Consider the following 19,618-nt stretch of genomic DNA (forward strand, 5'->3'; position numbering starts at 1 on the left):
CCGATATCGATATGGACAATATTAAAAAGCCTCAGGAAAAAACTGCCGAGGACACACACAATGGATGTCTGCAAACTGAATTTGCAAAGTCTATAATACCTCCAGGCTCCTCCTATTAAAATTATATCATTTTTAAAAAAATAAAAACAGTACAAAAAAAAATAAGGTTCACTTTTTATTTGTATTTAGCCTTTACAAACAAGAAATGTGAAATAAACTATCAAATAAATAAAACTCTGACTCAGCTTATTAACAATAATATATTTCCATTTAAACTAAAACAGGCTGATTATTCATATACTGTATATTATATGATACAGTATATATGTATATCGAAATATCGGAAATGTGTTTAAAAATCGTATCACCGTTATTGAAAAAAATTATATCGCGATATATATTGATATCGAATTATTGTCCAGCCCTACAATAAAGTGTACATTTATAGTCTGCTGTAAATAAAATATGAACAAGTCAATATATTTTGGAAAAATCTGTATTTAACTCAAACAAAAAATATATAATAAGCAGTAACTTCTGCTCAAACTAATGAGCAAAAAAGAAAACCAATTTCACTTCAAACTGCAAAATATCAATGCAAAATATATAGTGCCAGTACAAAAGCACAACAATCCACAAAATAATCAAATCAAACAAAAAAAATATAATAGGCAGTAACCTCTGCTCAAACTAATGAGTAAAAAAGAAATCAACAATTTCACTTCAAAGTGCAAACTATCAAGTGCAAAATATCCAGTGCAGAATATGTAGTGCCAGTACAAAAGCACAACAATCCACTAAATAAATCAAATCAAACAAAAAATATAATAAGCAGTAACCTCTGCTCAAATTAAAGAGCAAACAAGAAATAACAATAAACAATTTCACTTCAAAGTGCAAAATATCTAGTGCCAGTACAAAAGCACAACAATCCACAAAATAAATACCATTATCCAGAATTTAAACTCATAACTATTATTAAATGAGTAGTTTAGTAACTTCAAATGTGTCGTCAGAAAGGAATTTTTTTTTCACAAGAACAGTTTTTCATAACTGAAAATGTTTTCAATAAAACAAAAATGAAAAAATACAATAAAAATGAAAAATACAATGTCCTCTTCTTGAAAAAGAATGTGCAAAGTGAAATTCAAGAGTGAGAAATCCCATACAACACAAACACAAAGGGATCCTTAATTTCCATGAGTCTTAGGTGAAGAGTTTGGTCTTCAAGGATTGAGCTTTGTTAGAGAGTTTTTTAGAGTCAAGCTCCAGAATGATTTTCTGCAGCACCTCAAACGTGTAACGGAGCTCTTGTGGATATGTAAGATTCAAAGAGTATATAAGGCCAACTAGCATGGCCGTAGCCAATGCTACAGTACATTACCCAATCCAGAAAGTACCTCCACACCTTCCAGCACAATGCCTATGTCTTCTGGGTCTTCTGTCGCATCTGCAGATTCATGCTTTATGACATAGATGCCCAATGTGGTCTTCTCAATGTCTGCCTCGGTGCTCTCCTCTGAGTCCTTTGGGGAAGAAAAAGTAAACACAATTAATTTTACACAAGACATGGCTCTAGAGTGCGACCAATTTGGTCGCACATGTGACCTAATTTCTCAATGGTGCGACTAAAAAAAATCAAAAGTTGCACCGGTGCGACCAGCCGTTCGAGGGGGGAAAAAAACGAAACTCCGTGACTCTTAAAAGTTGTATCAGCGATTTCAAGCCTGAAACATAAAGTGTCAGATTCAGCTGACCTTTCTTCACGATCCGCTCGCTGCCTGCCCCATAAATCGGCTGTGAAAAAAACGCGTCTCTACGGTCAGCCTAGGGTCCGAGATATGCCACAAAAAACAATCGGTGCAACCAACCTTTCCACAGAAAAACAAACAGTGTTCAACCAATCACCGTCAGAGGGTTGGTGTTGTGGACTTTCGCTCTGCCTCCCGCACATCCCTGCACCAGTACGAAAGTCCACAACACCAACCCCCTGACGGTGATTGGTTGAACACTGTTTGTTTTTCTGTGGAAAGGTTGGTAGCACCGATTGTTTTTTTGGCGTAAACCCGACGTACAGCAATGATGTCGCGTGCGCCCAATTTATAGGAGTCATCGCAGATACACTGAAAAAAAAAGACGTCTGTGCAAATTGCGAACAGTGCGTACATGGCATTCCTGATCGACGGAGACACAGATATCGCCATAAAGGAATGCGTCATTGTGTACGGTCGTATCTTGTGGAGAGGAAGACCGGTGAATATACTTACTTATTGGACACATTGAGGTCGAGCATGCTCATGCCCAAGGTAAGCCATGTCATGTCATGGAGCCTATGTCAATAATATGCCTACCATCTCGTTACTGCATTAACCATAATATTCTTATACTTAAAAATGAAAAAATTAAAATAAATAAATAGACTGCATTATAAACTCTTGATCTGGGTAGTAAATGGTAAGTAAGTAAGTTACCTTTCTTGTAGAATTGTGCTTCAAATAAAGAACTTTATATTGACCATATTGTTAGTTAATCATTTACAAGTCAATATTGCCTATATGGACAGCGATTTAAAAAAAAAACCTAATAAATAAATTATAAAAAAAGTGAACTTGTAAAACTGCGGTGTTAAATGTGATGTGGTTAAAAATGTGGGTGCACCTAACTTTTGTGCTGGTGCACCTAAGAAAAAAAGTTAGGCGCACCAGTGCAACCAGTGCAAAAACTTAGTCTAGAGCCCTGCAAGAGACTGTCTAATTTTGTATAAAATATACAAATGTGTTACGATAAGAATTTAGTTTATTTTTAAAATGCATTTTAAACTTTATTCAAAATATTTGAGAATGAGGAATGTACTGTATACAGATTAGTTTAAGAAAGTAGTTACTCATTTCAATTATTTATTTAAAGCTGGACATTAAAACAGTAAATCCTTTTGTTCACCCACTAAAAATCTAAATGTTTTTTTTCCACCTTTTTCATTTTATTAAGAAGAGAGAGAGAACACTACTCACCAAATACTCCTTCACCAGATGTTGTGGATCTTCATTCAGATAGATGCACAGCCCCTTGAGAATGCATTCTCGCTTAGTCTCAATGTTGTCATTCTGAGAATACAGACACAATCGCTTTATTAATGTTGTTGATATTCATATAATTGACATAACACCCTCCAATACACATCTCTAATGCCTTAAGCACTATTGCCACTGAAAGTGTTAGTTACATTAAAACACAATTTAAAAAATTAAACAAATCAATAAAATTAAAACATACAACCTGAGAGATTGGCACCTTGCATCCTGAATCCTTTTTCTGATTACTCCACCCTTTTTGCTAAATACTTTCAGCAGATCATCAGAGAACCGATCCAGTTGGGACATGAACTTGGACTGTAAAGGTAGGGTTGTGATGCGACGAAATTCAGCATTTATCTAAAGGCATAAGATAAAGAGGACTTCTTCATAGCCAATTCAGCAAAGACATATGCTGGACAGCTCTCATATCATTCAAAAAAGGAAACATCCACTGACTTACCTCACGCACTTGGAAAAGAGCAGGCCATCTGCTTTTGAAGTCTGCAACAAAAGGGGAATCATGGACAACTTCATGCCTTCTGTACGCAAAAGTCATGTCCATCAACTTCCTCACAATTTCATTGTTGTTGTTTTTTTGCAATTCAGCAAGGAGTTCCACCCTCATCTTTTCCTGGCTTTCTGTTGTTTCACCTTGAGGAAATACTGGGCAGTAGTTCACTTCTGCCTTTTTAGGTTTTTTTATCCCATAGGCAGGGCTATGCTTTCCTTCAGGTTTGCGCTTAAGGGCGTTAACAGTCACTTCAGGGCACCCCAGTCCTCTCAATGTTCTCCTGTAGTTGGCAAGCTTAAATTTTAAACTCATCTTCCATCCACTGTAGCCGCTCTCAGAACCTTGCTCTTTGAGGCACGGGTGTTTGTCTACCAGTGCTTCAGCTACATCACTAAATTCTGAGTCAGACGGATATGCCTTGAAGTTGATAATTTCCTCTGCCAAAGCATCTAAAATACCTGACTTAAGTTTGGGGTCTGGAGTCAAAAATTTGCCACTGGACCGGAATGCTGAGTTGCCCTGATCCAGTTTTAATTGCACATCGTAAGAGAAGCGAGGCAAAACGAATGGTGATGGCCATAAGGATGACCTTGCTGATGTGGAATCAGAAGATGACAAAATGTCAGTGTCCGAAGTTGTAGTACAGAAGCTCTCATTGTCAGCATCATAGGAGTCAGAAGAATGACAATGGGCAACAGGACTGACCACAGGAACATCGCTCACGGAACTGGCACTTGAGGTCAAAAAAACAGCCCTGAGAGTGTCTTTGTCACTGAGGCTAGAGACAGATTTCAGATTCATGAACTTATTGAAGTCTTTGTCCATGTACTGAAGACGAAATTGCTGCCCTTGGAGATCACATTCATCTTCTATCTTTTTTGACAGTTCATTTACAGATGCTGGCAAGCCATCATTGAACGTGAGCTTCTGTGAATTTTCATTTTCCCATATGACCTGAAGTTTGAATGCCATCCTGAATTAATCTTTCCTAATCTGCAAAGACAAGAACATTTTAGTGTCAACCAGATATCAAGCCAATTGAGATACAAACTTAAAACTGAAAACATAGATTTTGAAATTGTTTACGCAAGAATATCATTACAAACCTAATATGCACAGACCACAAAAAGCTAATAAATTTGAACCTAACAAAATGGGAAATTGTCCATTAATATTGCTTGGCCAGAATATACATATAGTGAAAAGCAAGAATGATAAATCACAAACCTGTCACAGTCAGAAATCGTTTCAAAGTAACCATCCTCACACGTTCAGTAGAGTAGGCTGCCAGAGGGTAAGAATCTAGCAAATCATCAACTTCAACCAAGGAGATGTCACTTGTTGGATTTACTTCAAAGGCACGGTTGTGCTCTCTGTACCATGATGAGAGCCTCTTCACAATGAAGCACAATCTTTCCTGGACCATGCAGATTTGAAGGATCTCATTAAAGTCTGGCAGCCCACTTGTGGATCCATATGGAACTATCATTCCATTTCTAAATTCAACACCCTTACTGTTCACACATTTGGTAAGGTGTACTTCTGTTGTATTAGGATACTTCAATTTAATTTTCTCAGCAGCTGCCAGATTCAAAACATCAACTGAAACAGTTGATACATCATGGGCTTCATAGTCAAGCTTCTGTAGGGAACAAGGCCTTGTGTAGTAGGAAATCATTAGCTGGTGTTTCACTGCTAATGACAGTGGCACATTCTTGAAGCATTTTGTATGCTTTGAGACCTGCTTGAAGAAGCTGTGCTTAGCTTCAAAACACATTGTCCACTGCCCTACAAGTGGACCACATAACTTCATGAGCTCAGGGTAGTGTTCAACAAAATGATGTTTCGGTCGAAGAACAATTCCTGGAAAAAGCTCTGTGTACTTCTGTCTATGCTCAGTAATTTTGCATTCAAGATATGCAATTGTGTCATCTGTGTGAAACCTTGCAACAGAAAGTTCTACAATGTCCTTCAAATCCAAAAGAACATGCCATGCCAATTCGTCCTCTGGAATCAAATGCCCAAGCATCAATGGAAGCAACCTTAACAGTGTCCAATTTTCATATCCATTGCCCCCAATGGTGTTTCTTTTGGAAAAGTTGTGTGGTATCACATGTGGTTTGTTTTTCTTATCTGTTCCTGTATAAGGGAATTTAACTATGATTTTGTTGAGATGTTCAACAGTGACATATTTTTTAGATACAAGAACTGCAAGGCACTGTGCAAGCTCAACTGGCACGATTCCCTCCAAAAGATCATGCAGAATATCTGGTGGATAACCAGAGATAACACAGAAGTGTTTAAGATGCTTTGTGAACACACACTCTTTTTTAACACCAAAGGATGGAGCATTTGTCTGCTTAGCCAGCTTCACATGAGATTCATGACCTTCTTTTGACCTTCGTACAAAACAACCAGAGCGGACCTCATTTGTCTGAATATCTGAGCGTTTTGCTAAGCAAAATCTACAGAAATATTCTCCAGAAAAATTTTCAATAAAGCCTGCTATCCCATGCGCTCCAAGGTTATCTGCCACTACAAATTGAAGAGCCCCTTTGAGAAATTTACCCAACTGAGAGACAAAGACTCCATGTTCCTCAAGAGTACACAAATCTTGAATGAGAGGTTCCAGAACTCTATGGTACCCAAATTTCTTTACATCATCAGTTTTGCAAAGCACTGCTAAGTAAATATTAGATAAAACTGAATGTGATCCAGGAGTTAGATTGTTTAAAATCCAATAAATTGCACAGAGTTTGTGTATTTTTCTAGATGTGCCAAGGGGATTGCAAACTTCAAAATTAATCCACATATAAACTTAAAGACAGTCGTAAATCATCCACTGAGAAAAAACTGTTCTCTCTGTAAATTTTGCCGTCCTTAAATGTTCTGTATTCTTTAATACCACCACTATGCTGCTGACCGTTGTGGTTCTGAACGATGTCGTCCACAACCTCTCTACTTTGCAAAATCTGCTGTAAAGATTGCAGTATGGGAATATACTGATATGTTCGGTTTTCTTTAAAATCAAGAATGTATTCAATTGGCTCTACAACATGAAAATTATCTTTGTAATATTTCTTGCGCAGATAATCAGAGCTAAGGAGACCACCCTTGCTAATAGCTTTGAACAAAGGGGTAGAGGAAGAGGCTGCTGCAGCTATTTCCTGTATAACTGCTTTATCTACAATAATGTTATGGCTGTGCAATACGTCGTGAATACTATTAATCGATAGGGGCACAGATGCAGATGTATGCAAAAAATGCAATTCCTCTAAAAATTCATTCACTACAGTAGCTGGCACATGACTAACATGCTCTAATTTTAACAATGCTGCAGCAAAATTATTCTCAATTATTTTTGACAAGTCTAATTCCACAGAATCACTGCTGTGATGAACACTAACTGTTTCATCTACAGTACATGTGTTGTCATCCTCCAAAACGTGCTCTTGCAAGTCATCAAAATCCCTTGCAGTTTTAACTATGCCAGGCTTGAAATCTTTGACTGAATGTGAATTATGCTTTCTGTTCTTGTGAGACTGAAAAGTTGCATATATATTTGTCTCAAAGCTACAACCAATAAATACACACTGGACTGTCTCATTACTCCGTAAATGTGTATTATGATGCAGGAAAAATTCCCTTTCAGATGCAAGATCACTACATGTACATACAGGGCAACTAAACGTTGACAAAGGGATTTGTTCTTGTGACGCATGCGTTTTGTGGACTCTACTTAAATGTATACAAAGGCTATTCCATGTTTTGAAGGTACACTGACAAGTCAAATATGGACATGGATAACGCCTGCTACAAGTATAATGTCTGTGCTTTAGTCTGTAATGTTTAAGCAAACCAGGCCTACTGGATTCCACAGCAGTACACTGTTTACACTTCCACATGCACTGTAGGACAAAAAAAATAATAATAATTGTGGGGGGGGGGGTTAAGAATTTCTGGACCATTATTACATAATGATTTTGCACCTACCTCTAGTCAGTTAAAAGCAATTCCAATACTTGATAAAATAACAGTTGTACTAAAACCTAAAACCTAAAAAAAAAAAAAAAAAAAAAAAAAACAGGATAGAAGTTATAACCAAGCCTAAATATAAAAAAATAATTAAAAAATATATTTAAAAAAAATTAAATATAAAAAAGAAATTTCCTGTATAACTGCTTTTTGAACAATAATGTTACGTCTGTGCAAAATGTCCTGAATGTTATTAATCGAGAGGGGCACCGATGCAAATGTATGCAAAAAAATAAATTCTGCTAAAATGTATAGACTATAGTGGCTGGCACATGACTAACATGCTCTAATATTAAATAAAGAATTTGAACTTACCTGTAGTCACTTAAAAACAGTTCCAATACTTTGATGAGTGTCTACTACAATCTAAAACAAAATCACAACAGGAAAGAAGTTTTAACCAAATCAAAAACCTTGCACACATGCAAAAGTTTGTACAAATAACAGTCTGGTTGTGGAAAAAATATATCCTAAAACATTTAAATGTACAACTTAATATAAATATTAAATGTGTTTTAAGAGTGTAATATTAAAAGAGTGTATTTCTGACACCATGCTATAACTTAAGAGTGAGGAACATCAGCTTCCTGCTAATGTAACTACATGATTATTAAATTTTGTTTATAATTATTAAAACACAGATTGTGCGGTATATGAAGCATTTAAACGCCATATAATTTATGTACAAAGAAATAGAAAGGAAAAAGTTATCTGGTACAGATTAGTTAGCACACTGTACAGGCCGTCCATTTCATCAGAATCATTACGGTCGATTATTCCTTTTGACAACCTAGTAACTAGAGGTGGGTGATATAACCAAAATCTTCTATCACGGTAGAAGCAATTTCTACCTCGATAACGATATATATCACAATATAGCAATTTGTATCTGGAAATGCATAAATAAAAATTCAAACACAAAGAAACTTTTATATAATGTAATTTTATTTAAACTGTGAATTGCAGCATTACTTTAAGTAAAAAAACAACCATACTGTTTACTGCAATGTATTGCACTGCATTTTTTGACTTTGTCCATATTCGTTTGGATGCTTGGATTTGAGATGATAGAAAAGGTTTGACGTGTTTCCACCGCTTGCTAAAACAGTGCTCTTGCATACCTTGCAAATCACGTTCGTCTCATTCGTATCACTTTTCCTATACCCAAACCAATTCCACACCACAGACAATGCACCTTTTTTCTTTACAATCTCCTCATTGTTGATTTTGTCACATGTAAGTAAACTCACCGCTGCACCGTCTTCTTCCATTGTCGAAGTGAAAGTGTATTGCGTGGTTACCTAACGTGCAACGTCACGTGATCTCAATCGCGATTAAGACGATAGACCAAAATCTCTATCGGTTGACAAATTTCTACCGGTTAGTCGTGTCTACCGGTATATCGCCCACCCCTACTAGTAACATTTATGTCGGTCGACAGAACATGCAAACGCTTGGAGAAACGTCACGTTTTTACCTTGCAAAGACCAGTAGACACCACAGCTCATTCCCATGTTTTGCATCAGTATACCGGAGAGTTTTAAAAAGACTTTTTAAACCCGTTTCTGTGCAAAATGACTAAAATAATTAGTACTGCGATCTAAATGAGATTATTTCTTAACACTGGCCCAACAATGAAATTGCATTTTGATACTGTCCTTGCAACTCGGGTCTCCGAGGTTATTTGCCCCGCGCAGCTTGAAAAAAGCCCGAGAGTGGAAAGGTTACCAATGAACACGCTACAGGTGGCTAATCTACTGCCCGTTTTATTTTTATTTTTTAATTATTTTGACATCGATGAGCGATAAGATATATACGGTTGAGGGAGACCTCGAATATATGAATATGTCATATGGGGGGGGTGTGGTGCTTACGACCCTGGTTCGTTCATTAATTAACAGTAACTTTACTGAAAATATTGATGGGTTTTGTGTCCTCTTTTTTCCTATTACACATTGTAGTTTACCATGCTATGTTATGCTGTTATTCAAAATGGATGATTAAACATTAATAGCTGCAACCTAAAGGCTAACGTCAATTATTATTATTTATTTTATTTTTTTGAAAATGAAGTTTTTATTGGTTTTCTTAAACATAACATACAACTACAAAAATCCAACAACAGCTAGGTTAATGTACTATTTACAAAACAAAACAAAACACAAAAAAAAAAAAAAAAAAAAACCGACACAACAATGGTGATCACTGAGTAATAACCAGAGATAGCACTGTAGAGCACAACAGGTTAGGCAAGTCACAATCTAAACATGGATCTATTATCAGTCATCCTTTGAAACCACAGTCTGAATAAATTTCTCCCATATGTCCACATCTCTATAATTTTGATTCAATTTAGCTAACAGTTTTTCATATGATACACTCTCAGTCATAAATTCAATCCACATTTTAATTGTAGGACATTGAATATCCTTCCAAAATTTAAGTATCAGTCGTATTGCTATGACGACCCCCACTGTAATAAGAGAGAACTCCTTGTTTTTGATCTGTAAGATCTCTGATTTATCTCCCAACAAACATATCCTGGGTGATAATGGAATGTCAAAACCCAAACATTCTCCTACATATTTTAACATAGCTTTCCAAAAAGGTTGAATCTTTGAACATTCCCATAGAGCATGCATATATGTACCATTTTCTTCTTTACATTTCCAGCATTTATTATCTTCCATAGAACCCATTCTAAAAAGTCGAACCGGTGTGTAATAGTACCTATGTAATACCTTATATTGAATAAATTTGCCTCTTACTTGTTTTATATACTTTCCACTGTTAGACAAAATTCTCTTCCAGGTGTCTTTATCTATATCACTATCGATATCTCTCTGCCAAATCAGTCTTAGGTTTTCACAGTTATTGTCATCGAGCCCTAAACAGAGTTGGTAAAATTTCGATGTGTTTTGGATAGGTCTTGGTAGTTCAAAAAAATTTTCTAAAGCATTTTTATTTTGTTCCATGGGAACCTTTACCTTCAAGCAGTGTCTAATTTGTAAATATTTCCAGAAATGATCACGGCCTTCTAACTGAAATTTTTCTTTCAAATTACTAAAAGACAAAAGCGTATTATTACTAAATAAATCCTTTAGTGTACGTATTCCGCTTCTAAACCACTGTCCCCAAAACAAGGGCTTTCTACCAACTTTAATGTAAGGGTTATTCCATACCGAAGAATAATGTTGACACCAGTAAGAAATCCGACACTTTTTGTGGGCAATTTTCCACACCTCTTTAGAATGACGCAGTATTGGGTTGTCCATTAGGTGTTGTAAGCCCCCCTCTGAATTTTGGGAAAAAGCCTCTATTGGCCTGAAAGGGGAAGTAAGTTGTCGTTCTATCAATACCCAATCTAAATCTGAGTCCTCATTACCCCAATGTCTAGCGAGCTTAGAGATTTCAAATGCTATTTTATAGAGCTCGACATTAGGTAATTAGGTAACGTCAATTATTATTAAACACACTAAGTTAGCTATTTTCACACAATTCTTGAATAACATTATTTTCTGACATGCAGCATGAAATTAATATTCGTATTTTAAGTTAATTTGTTCATTAAGTACATGGTTGGTGATAGATTAAAAAAGTAACACTTACCTCACATGTTCTTTTGGCGCTGAACAGTGCTTCTTCATCCGTTTCGGCTGACGACGTACATCCGTTTATGATTAACGAAAAATGTTCATGTTGACTCAACTAGAAAAAAAATTGTAAACCTATTTTTCTCTAAATTATGTTGACTAAATTAAATTCAATTATGAATAATGCTGTAGTTCACACCAGAGAAGACAAAGACCCGCATAATGAGTTGTATAATTACCCCTTTCAGTCAGGTATGGGACATAGGATAGTGCTACAAGAAAATTATTTGAAGACAGAAACATATTTCTTTGTGGTTTATTTAGCATGCGTGTCCCGATGTGAGGTGCTGGTGAAGGCAAGGGTGATGCAGACACATTCCTAAAAACAAATAAACAAAAAAATGTTAGCCTAAAAAAATATTAGCATCTCAAACATTTACACCCGATATGTTTGTGCTAAATAACATTAATGATAGCAGTGTTATAAGCTAACCAAAACGGAGCCAAATATATATTAGCAACCATAATCTAAAGCTATCCAAAACGAGGTGCAATACATTAGAACATTTACAAACATCTGTAAACTCCATAAGGCATTAGCCACCAGGAAATTGCTACATAAGGCAGCATGTTAGCAGAGTTATCTACATGCTACACTAAACTATGTAAATGGCATTGAAAGCCAATGTTTCACATGAGCTGACAAAAGCTAGCTGAAGTGAGGAAAATATTTACTAATATTAGTTTAATATTATCAGAATAAGAGTTATATAAGACTTAATAACTTACCCATTGTCATAGCAGCTTGCTTGAATGTGGATCTATTCTCTCTTCAAAATGGCCCCGTTCGTCGTCGGAGTCACAGTCTTCTTCTGAGGAAAAAGTAAATTCTTCCTCACTGTCCAAAATCATCTGAAGAGCTTCCTCGGCTGTGTGGCGTGCCATCTTCCAAACTTGCAGAAAACTAACTGAATCTGTGTGTTTTCAAACAGGTGTTACGGGCAATTCAGTTTCCCTATGTTTCCCCTGTCGCGTGGTGATTTGTACACTGCATTTTGATACTGTCCCGAAAGTTACACAATAAGTTTCGCTGTTGTTTTCATGTTATTTTTCATTTAAATTGCTTTATTTAAGCTTTCTATAGATATATTTCTCATGTCTGTCTGTGCAGTATTCGCGGAGTTTCAGTTCATTTTAGTGACGTGTTTAAAAAAGATTTTCACGGAGACTGAGACGGCTGAAAGCGCACCCTGTATATTTTCTTTATTTTACAAAAGCACAATGTTTTGTGGATATTGTGAGTATACATGAATAAAAGTAGACCATTTACAGATTAAAATTATGTACTACACTTACGTGTATGATCAAACATGACGACGCATTTTAAGTTATTTTCACGGTTACCAGAAAAAAATGCAAGTGTCCCCGCCGGCGAGTCCGCCGACTCCCAAGGGTTAACCCTTCAATGGTCTCTGCTATTCCTTCCTCTGCGGCCGGTTTGTGGAGGTACTGGCTGATCCATAGGGGCCCCTCCCCGGGGCGGGGCTCGAATGCGACAGGGGAGTAGTGAATGTGGCCTACATCTGTGGGGCTTTGGGACCACAGGGAATCTGGGAGGGAGGCCACCAGGGCTTTAGCGTCCAGGTGGTCCATTTTTTCCCTCCCATGGTCCCGTGATATCTGGTCAAGCTGTAGGGTGACGGACCGCCACTTTAACCCCCTGGGGCCTGAGGCCTTTTTTCCACTTTCGAGGTAGTCTGACATGCCTTGACATTTTAAAATGTTTCACCTATCTAAAAAACACTTATCCCAAAGTGATACATTTGCTTTTATTCAGCACAAACTCAGCACCAATAATCTGAGACCTCTTAGAATGTTATTATTCAATTTTTTGTTAAAATCAACTTTAAACATATACTTTTCAAAAACCTATTTTCAGACATGCTGAGAAATTGTAAAAAATCACATTATAGACATTTCTAGGTAAGACTTTTGAGCTCTGAAGCTTATAGACACAGGGGTTGGCTACACATAGGTGAAAGTGACATTCAGAAATTTTATATGGTTTGATTACTAAAGTGTTAGAACTTTGGAGTGACACTCTTTTTCTCAAAGTCAGTGGTCTTCACAATGAATATTGATGAGATAGGTGTCCTCACACCTGTAGTAGTTTGCATACTGTCAATGGCCCATCAGTCTGGAATGTCACTGCACCCCATACCCATCACTTTGGAAAGGCAGTTTGAAACGCAAGAAAAGTAGCAAAAATAAAATCCCTTTCACAGTTTATTGATAGATGGAATGAAAAATGAAAAACTGTGACTATATAAATATAGAAAGCGATAAATATGATGCAGTGACTATTATTGACGCTCTGGGGACGAGGGCATCATCGACCGCGTATCTTTCTCGTGTATTTCAGTTTATATCTCGCTGAAATCATTATGTAGAATCATGAAAAAAACACTGACTAAATCCGTTATCTGTCTTCTTTTCAAAACTTCCATTGTCAGAAGTATTAAAGTTTTTAAAATTAGGTTAAATAGGCAAAAAAGCCAATCGTGTCACCTTTCTTTGTTTTACTTGCGTCGGGAGCGTTTAGGACCGCTCTCAGTGGAAGATCGCTATTCACATTCTAAATACGCTGCGTTTGAATCAGCAACCACGTGATTACAGGCACACAGGCTTAGCCCACTGAGCTATGAACACAGGTATGAGCTTCGCTGCTGAAAGTGGCAACACTGGCGCAAAGCTTCAGCGGCAGAGACGTATCCGTGTGCTATATTGTAGCCGATCAGTGTAAACACTACCCAGACATGTGCTCTTGTTTATTTCGGTCACAATGGGCGTATTCACATATTTCTTCACCCAATACTAACTGTCGGATTATCATGTTATTATCATGCGAATAGCGCGATTTGCAAGTGGGTGGGTGATCAGAGCCGCTTCGAGACGCAGACGCTTAAGTCAGTCACTCTTGTTCTTTCTATTCGTATCACGAAGCTGTAAAATATATTTAGTTTCTACCTATATATATTTGAAAAGTAGACCGTCCAAAGTTTCTGAGGGTATTTTTAAAATGTGTATATGACAAAAACTCGCGGAGTTATTTAAACGGTCTCGCGAGAATTCTGTCAGATCCCGCCGGCGGGACCGCCGGTCCCAAGGGGTTAATGCAGCAAGTATTACCCGTGGGGGAGAAGGTGACAGCCGGGATCTGGGTCTCCACCCAGTCCTCGCCTTCTCGTGCCCTTCTGACCATTGGGCCTAGATCTTTGGCCTGATGTTTGGGGTGTAGGGCGAGTGAGATGTGGGGAACCGCCTCCTGACCCATCCTGTATCAAGGCTGCTGCTCGGGAGTAAGGATGGTAGCTGAGGCCACCCTCTCGGGGCCCACATACAGTGCCTGACAAAAGTCTTGTCACTTAACCAAGTTGTAGGAACAACAAATAATAACTTGACCTGTAGTTAATCAGTTGAAATCAGAAATGGCTTATAAGAAAGGCAAAGCCCTCTAGATTATGCTTATTATACCAAAATAAAGTTTTTCATCATTCATTGAGTTTTGTCATGTAATTAGGACAGAAGGGTCAACTTTTGCCTGGACAAAAGTCTTGTCATATACAAAAATAATGTAGAAATTATACATATACTTTATTTAGAATACACAAACATGCTACAATAACATCAGAACATAAAGTCATGGTGCCTTAGAAGAAAGAATTAATAACATGTATGACTTCCATGAGCTTGGAGGACCGCATCCATACGTCTTGGCCATGACTGAAATAACTTGTTGATGAAGTCATCTGGAATGGCAAAGAAAGCAGTCTTGCAGGACTCCCAGAGTTGGTCTAGATTCTTTGGTTTTGTCTTCCAAGCCTCCTCCTTCATCCTACCCCAGACATGCTCAATAATGTTCATGTCTGGTGACTGGGCAGGCCAATCCTGGAGCACCTTGATCCTCGTCAGTTTCAGGAACTTCAATGTGGAGGCTGAAGTATGACAAGGAGCGCCATCCTGCTGCAGAATTTGCCCCCTCTTATGGTTTGGAATGTAATGGGCAGCAAGAATGTCTTGATACTTCAGGCTGTTGATGCTGCCATCCATTCTGCAGATCTCTCGAACATCCCCATACTGGATGTAACCCCAGACTATGATTTTTTCCTCCACCAAACTTGACTGTTTTCTGGGTGAATCTTGGATCCATGCGGGTCCCAACAGGTCTCCTGCAGTATTTGCAGTATTTGGTATGCAGTTCAATGGATGATTCATCAGAAAAATCAACCTTCTGCCACTTTGCCACTGTCCATCCTTGCTGCAAGCTGTGGGCCTTGGCAAATTCAACACGCTTATTTTGTTGTGTTCTTATTAATGCTGGTTTCTGTGCACTAATTCGGCCATGGAGACCACTGCGTGCGAGAATTCGAAAAACTGTTCTTGTAGACACAGCGGTTTCTGGTGACCAGTTCTGATGTCGCTCTGCTGCAGTTGAAAAAGGGTTGGCCCTGGACTTTAGAAGCAACAAACGGTCCTCTCAAAGAGTTGTCTTACGTGGCCTGCCTGACCTGGGCTTGTCATGAACATCACCAGTTTCTTCATATCTTTTTTTAATCCTCTCCACTTGATGTTTGGATACATTAATGACGTCTGACACCTCAGCAGACTTGGTCTGTGGTTGAATCTTTGGCATGTTGTCAGAAGTCAGGTTGCACTTCAAGTGAAGGTCTGGTTTGCTGGGGATCTTTTTATACACACCTGGGATTATGTTAAGTACAGTATTTGTCACAGATGAACCTCAAATCTGTGATTGGTTGAATCATTAAAAGACATGACAAGACTTTTGTCCTTGCAAAAACAGGTGTTATGGACTTTAACAAGCTGTGAACATCAGGACACTTTTTGACTGTTTCATTTTGCACCCAGTTATTAATGTGAAAGTCCTTGGCATTAAATTGATCCATTTATCGTAACAATTGATTGATTAGAAATAAAGTTATATGCCTTTTTAAGTTACTATGTCCTTATGTGACAAGACTTTTATCAATGACTGTAGATGTTTTGGGAAGCATCTTGCCATTTATGGCCTTCCACTTGCTCCGAAAAAAGCCCCTCGTACCACTCAGTGCCATCCCTATCATAGAACATAAGAACATAAGAACTATACAAACGAGAGGAGGCCATTCGGCCCATCGAGCTCGCTTGGGGAGAACTTAACTAATAGCTCAGAGTTGTTAAAATCTTATCTAGCTCTGATTTAAAGGAACCCAAGGATTCAGCTTGCACTACATTATCAGGAAGACTATTCCATACTCTGACTACACGCTGTGTGAAGAAGTGCTTCCTTAAATCCAGTTTGAAATGTTCTCCCGCTAATTTCCACCTATGGCCACGAGTTCTTGTATTTGAACTAATGCTGAAGTAACTATTCGGTTGAACAGCATCCAAACCTGTTAGAATCTTATAGACCTGGATCATGTGGTCCCTCAGTCTCCTTTGCTTGAGGCTGAACAGATTTAGCTCAAATAACCTTTCCTCAGAACAGAGTCACATGAGGTGGATCGGGCGGAGGAATGTAGGGCTCGAGGAGATCCAGGGCCTCCACATCGAGTAGACCTCGAGGATGCCCCCGGGGCCAGGTTCCAGCAGGCCCCAGTAGATGTCTGCAGTGAGGGGTTGCATCGGCCGCATGAGCCACTGACTGCTGCCCTGGTATTGAGTCCCGCACCGCAGCTGGGTGCCCTCCGGCAGTGTCACCACCAGGCCATCTGTGCTACACAGTATGGAGGCCCCCAGCTTCACCAGGATGTCTCTCCCCAACAGGTTGACTGGAACCGTGGGCGAGATCACGAACGGATGCAGGAAGGTCTGTCGAAACCTTCACTGGTTTAGTCACTGGCAGTTTCTGTTCTTCCCCGGAGAAGCCCACCACGGTCACTGTGGAGGTGGACACCTGATTGTCCTTTGGAGCCATGTTCAGAGTGGAATATGTGGCCCCAGTGTCCACCAGAAATGGCAGTTCTTTGTCCATGACCACGAGGGACAGCATAGGGTCTGCCTCTCCTCTGTCCCGGGCCTCTCTTAGGGTGTGTCATTTTGGGGGGGAGAGAAGTCTTCCCACTCCTCGTCATCCAGAGCCAGGTATTGGCCTCCTGTATGGGGTGCGGCTTGTGGGTTGGGGGCCACCATGTGTCCCCTGGTAGGGCCCCCACGGCCTCTGCCCCTTATCGGGCTGGGTGCAGGGCAGTCTCTGGCCCAGTGCCCGAAGTTCCCACACCGGTAGCAGGCATCTCCCCCCGACTGTCCTCTCAGTGGAGTGCCCCCTCCCCGACCCGGGCCACCTCGTCCTCCTCCCCAATTGGGAGCCCACCCGCCGTATTGGCAGGGCGGGGTATGTCCTTCCCCACTCTCCTGGCGTGGGTTGTGGGGGTGGGCCCCCTGTGGTCACCTCTGCCACCATCTGCTTCCCAGTCTGCCCCCTCTTTTTATTCTCGTTGGCCTTCTGCCTAGCCTCCCCCACCTGCAACTTCAGCAATTGGGTTTGGAGCTCTTTAAGGTCACTCTCCTCCTTCCCTGCCTCGTCCTGGGCCCACTGTAGGTGGTGTATCACATGCCTATCCCACACGTGGGAGTCCATGCCCAGTAAGTCTGGGTTGCCCAGGATCGCAGCCCGCACCCCCTCTGGAACCCCCTCCATTACAGCCCGCCAGAACCATTCTCGCTGTACCCCCTGCTGTCCGGGGTGACACCCAGTTCGCAGCGTCCAATCCTCCTTACACTTATCCAGGTATTCCCTGGGGTGCATGGTTTTATCCCACGTCAGCTTCGGGATGACTGCTCCTGTTAGAGGAGGAAACATTTCTCTCATGGCATTCCCAATGTGCCATACTACGGTCGTCAAGCTAATGTTATCAGGATGCGTCAGTGTCCCTGCCCTATCTTCCACCTCCAGCAATGAGTGTTTAGTCAGACATCTGGCTGCCACTGCCCGGAAATCTCCCAGTGCCAATTTTGTCCCCTGAGTGAGCTGGTCTAGCTTATCCATCCACTGTCCTCCTCCTTCTGCTGGGGGCGGCATCTTATCAGCCAGCGCCTGCACGTCTCCTATCGAAAAGGGTCTATATTTATCCCATCTGGTCCGCCCCTCTCAGCAGAGGGAGTTGGTGCCTTGGGGGCCTTGAAACCTTGTCATGGCACGCCCCCTCGCTGTCTCCCTCGTCATCACTACCCAGGCCCCTCACCCTTTCCTCTAAGAGTGAGGTTTCCCATTTTAGTGCCACCTCTATTCTATTTTCCGGCACAGTAACTTGCCCAGAGACTGTCTATCTTCCAGCTTATATCCTGCACACCGAACCACAGTACACATCCTAACTTTTGCTGTGGCCCCCGCCCTCTCTCTCTCCTTCTCTTTTGCTGCCTTTGACACCGCTACTCCTATAACTTACATTTGCCTTGATAAGGGCTTCCATGCCCCTTTTTTGACTGGGGGCGCCCAGCCCCCGTCGTCTATTTCCCGATCAAACTCGTGCTCCATTTCTAGATTGCACAGGCTGTTTCGATCCTTTATCTAACAGCCCTTCTAGCTCCGGATGCGGGTTCACCCACCTACACTTAGTACATCACCTTATTTTAGTAGGGTGCCCCACTAACAGGCACCACCAATACATGTAATCACACTCACACACAAATCAGCACAACTGCACACAGAGTGGTACTTTGAGACTGCCAGTCTCAGGACTTCAACCCGGTACTTTTGGGATTCTAACCCAGGGACTGTAAACCGGTACTTTTGGGATTCTAACCCAGAGACTCCAACCCGGTACTTTTGGGATTCTAACCCAGGGACTCCAACCTGGTACTTTGAGAACTCTAACCTTGGGACTCCAACCCGTTTTAGAGAGGGGGACCTTATTCCCTCTTTCCAATTTAGCATTCGGGGGTCCTGAATTCCCCGGGACTCTAACCCAGCTTCTCTACCACCCGTCGACGAATAGTGGGGTTGCCACACCAAGGACAATACGGGGGTCCCGTACCCACCGTCCAAAGGTCCAACTATATTCTCACTTGGTTACTTACAATTTACTGACAGATCTCAGGACACTTCAAACCACTTGATTTTATATTGCCAATATGCAGAATTTGATATAACAAGCTCTGCTTACCTTTAAGTTGGGCGCCCGTAGTCGTCCGTGTCCACAGGATCTCGTCTAAGTGCCAATTTTTCGGAATCTCTAGCACATCCCGGACGAGCCCCCAAATTGTCGGAGTACGCCGTCTCCACCAGGTCCGTGGATGAGAAGAGATCACTCGAAAGGCGTGGATGAGTTGTCCAATACCCTTTATTACCACAGATTGATCTGGGAACTCTGCAACGCACCGTACCCCCCACAGAGTTCGACTTCCTT

The 19,618-nt window shown here is 40.3% G+C and overlaps 1 protein-coding gene across 5 annotated transcripts; it reads right to left on the reverse strand.

The window, feature by feature from the left end:
- Positions 1-478: 478 nt before the first annotated feature.
- Positions 479-12,267, reverse strand: LOC111836495 (uncharacterized). 5 transcript variants are annotated; one of them, XR_011982496.1, is made up of 9 exons: positions 12,003-12,267; positions 11,453-11,592; positions 11,230-11,328; positions 7,936-7,986; positions 7,579-7,641; positions 3,535-4,578; positions 3,277-3,431; positions 3,012-3,104; positions 479-1,526 (listed from the first exon to the last, which is right to left on the reverse strand). XR_011982496.1 is itself a non-coding variant. In XM_072698944.1 (4 exons), the coding sequence occupies exon 1, from the start codon at positions 7,551-7,553 to the stop codon at positions 6,387-6,389; it is 1,167 nt and encodes a 388-aa protein (XP_072555045.1). In that variant the 5' UTR covers positions 7,554-7,563; the 3' UTR covers positions 479-1,526; positions 3,012-3,104; positions 3,277-3,431; positions 3,535-6,386. The 5 variants fall into 5 exon arrangements, 1 of the variants encoding a protein (XP_072555045.1); XR_011982495.1 differs by lacking the exon at positions 7,579-7,641 and having other exon boundaries at positions 12,003-12,266; XR_011982497.1 differs by lacking the exon at positions 7,579-7,641 and having other exon boundaries at positions 3,535-3,725; positions 12,003-12,264.
- Positions 12,268-19,618: the final 7,351 nt, after the last annotated feature.

Source organism: Paramormyrops kingsleyae, chromosome 14, assembly GCF_048594095.1.
Source record: "Paramormyrops kingsleyae isolate MSU_618 chromosome 14, PKINGS_0.4, whole genome shotgun sequence".
Classification (NCBI taxonomy): Eukaryota; Metazoa; Chordata; class Actinopteri; order Osteoglossiformes; family Mormyridae; genus Paramormyrops; species Paramormyrops kingsleyae.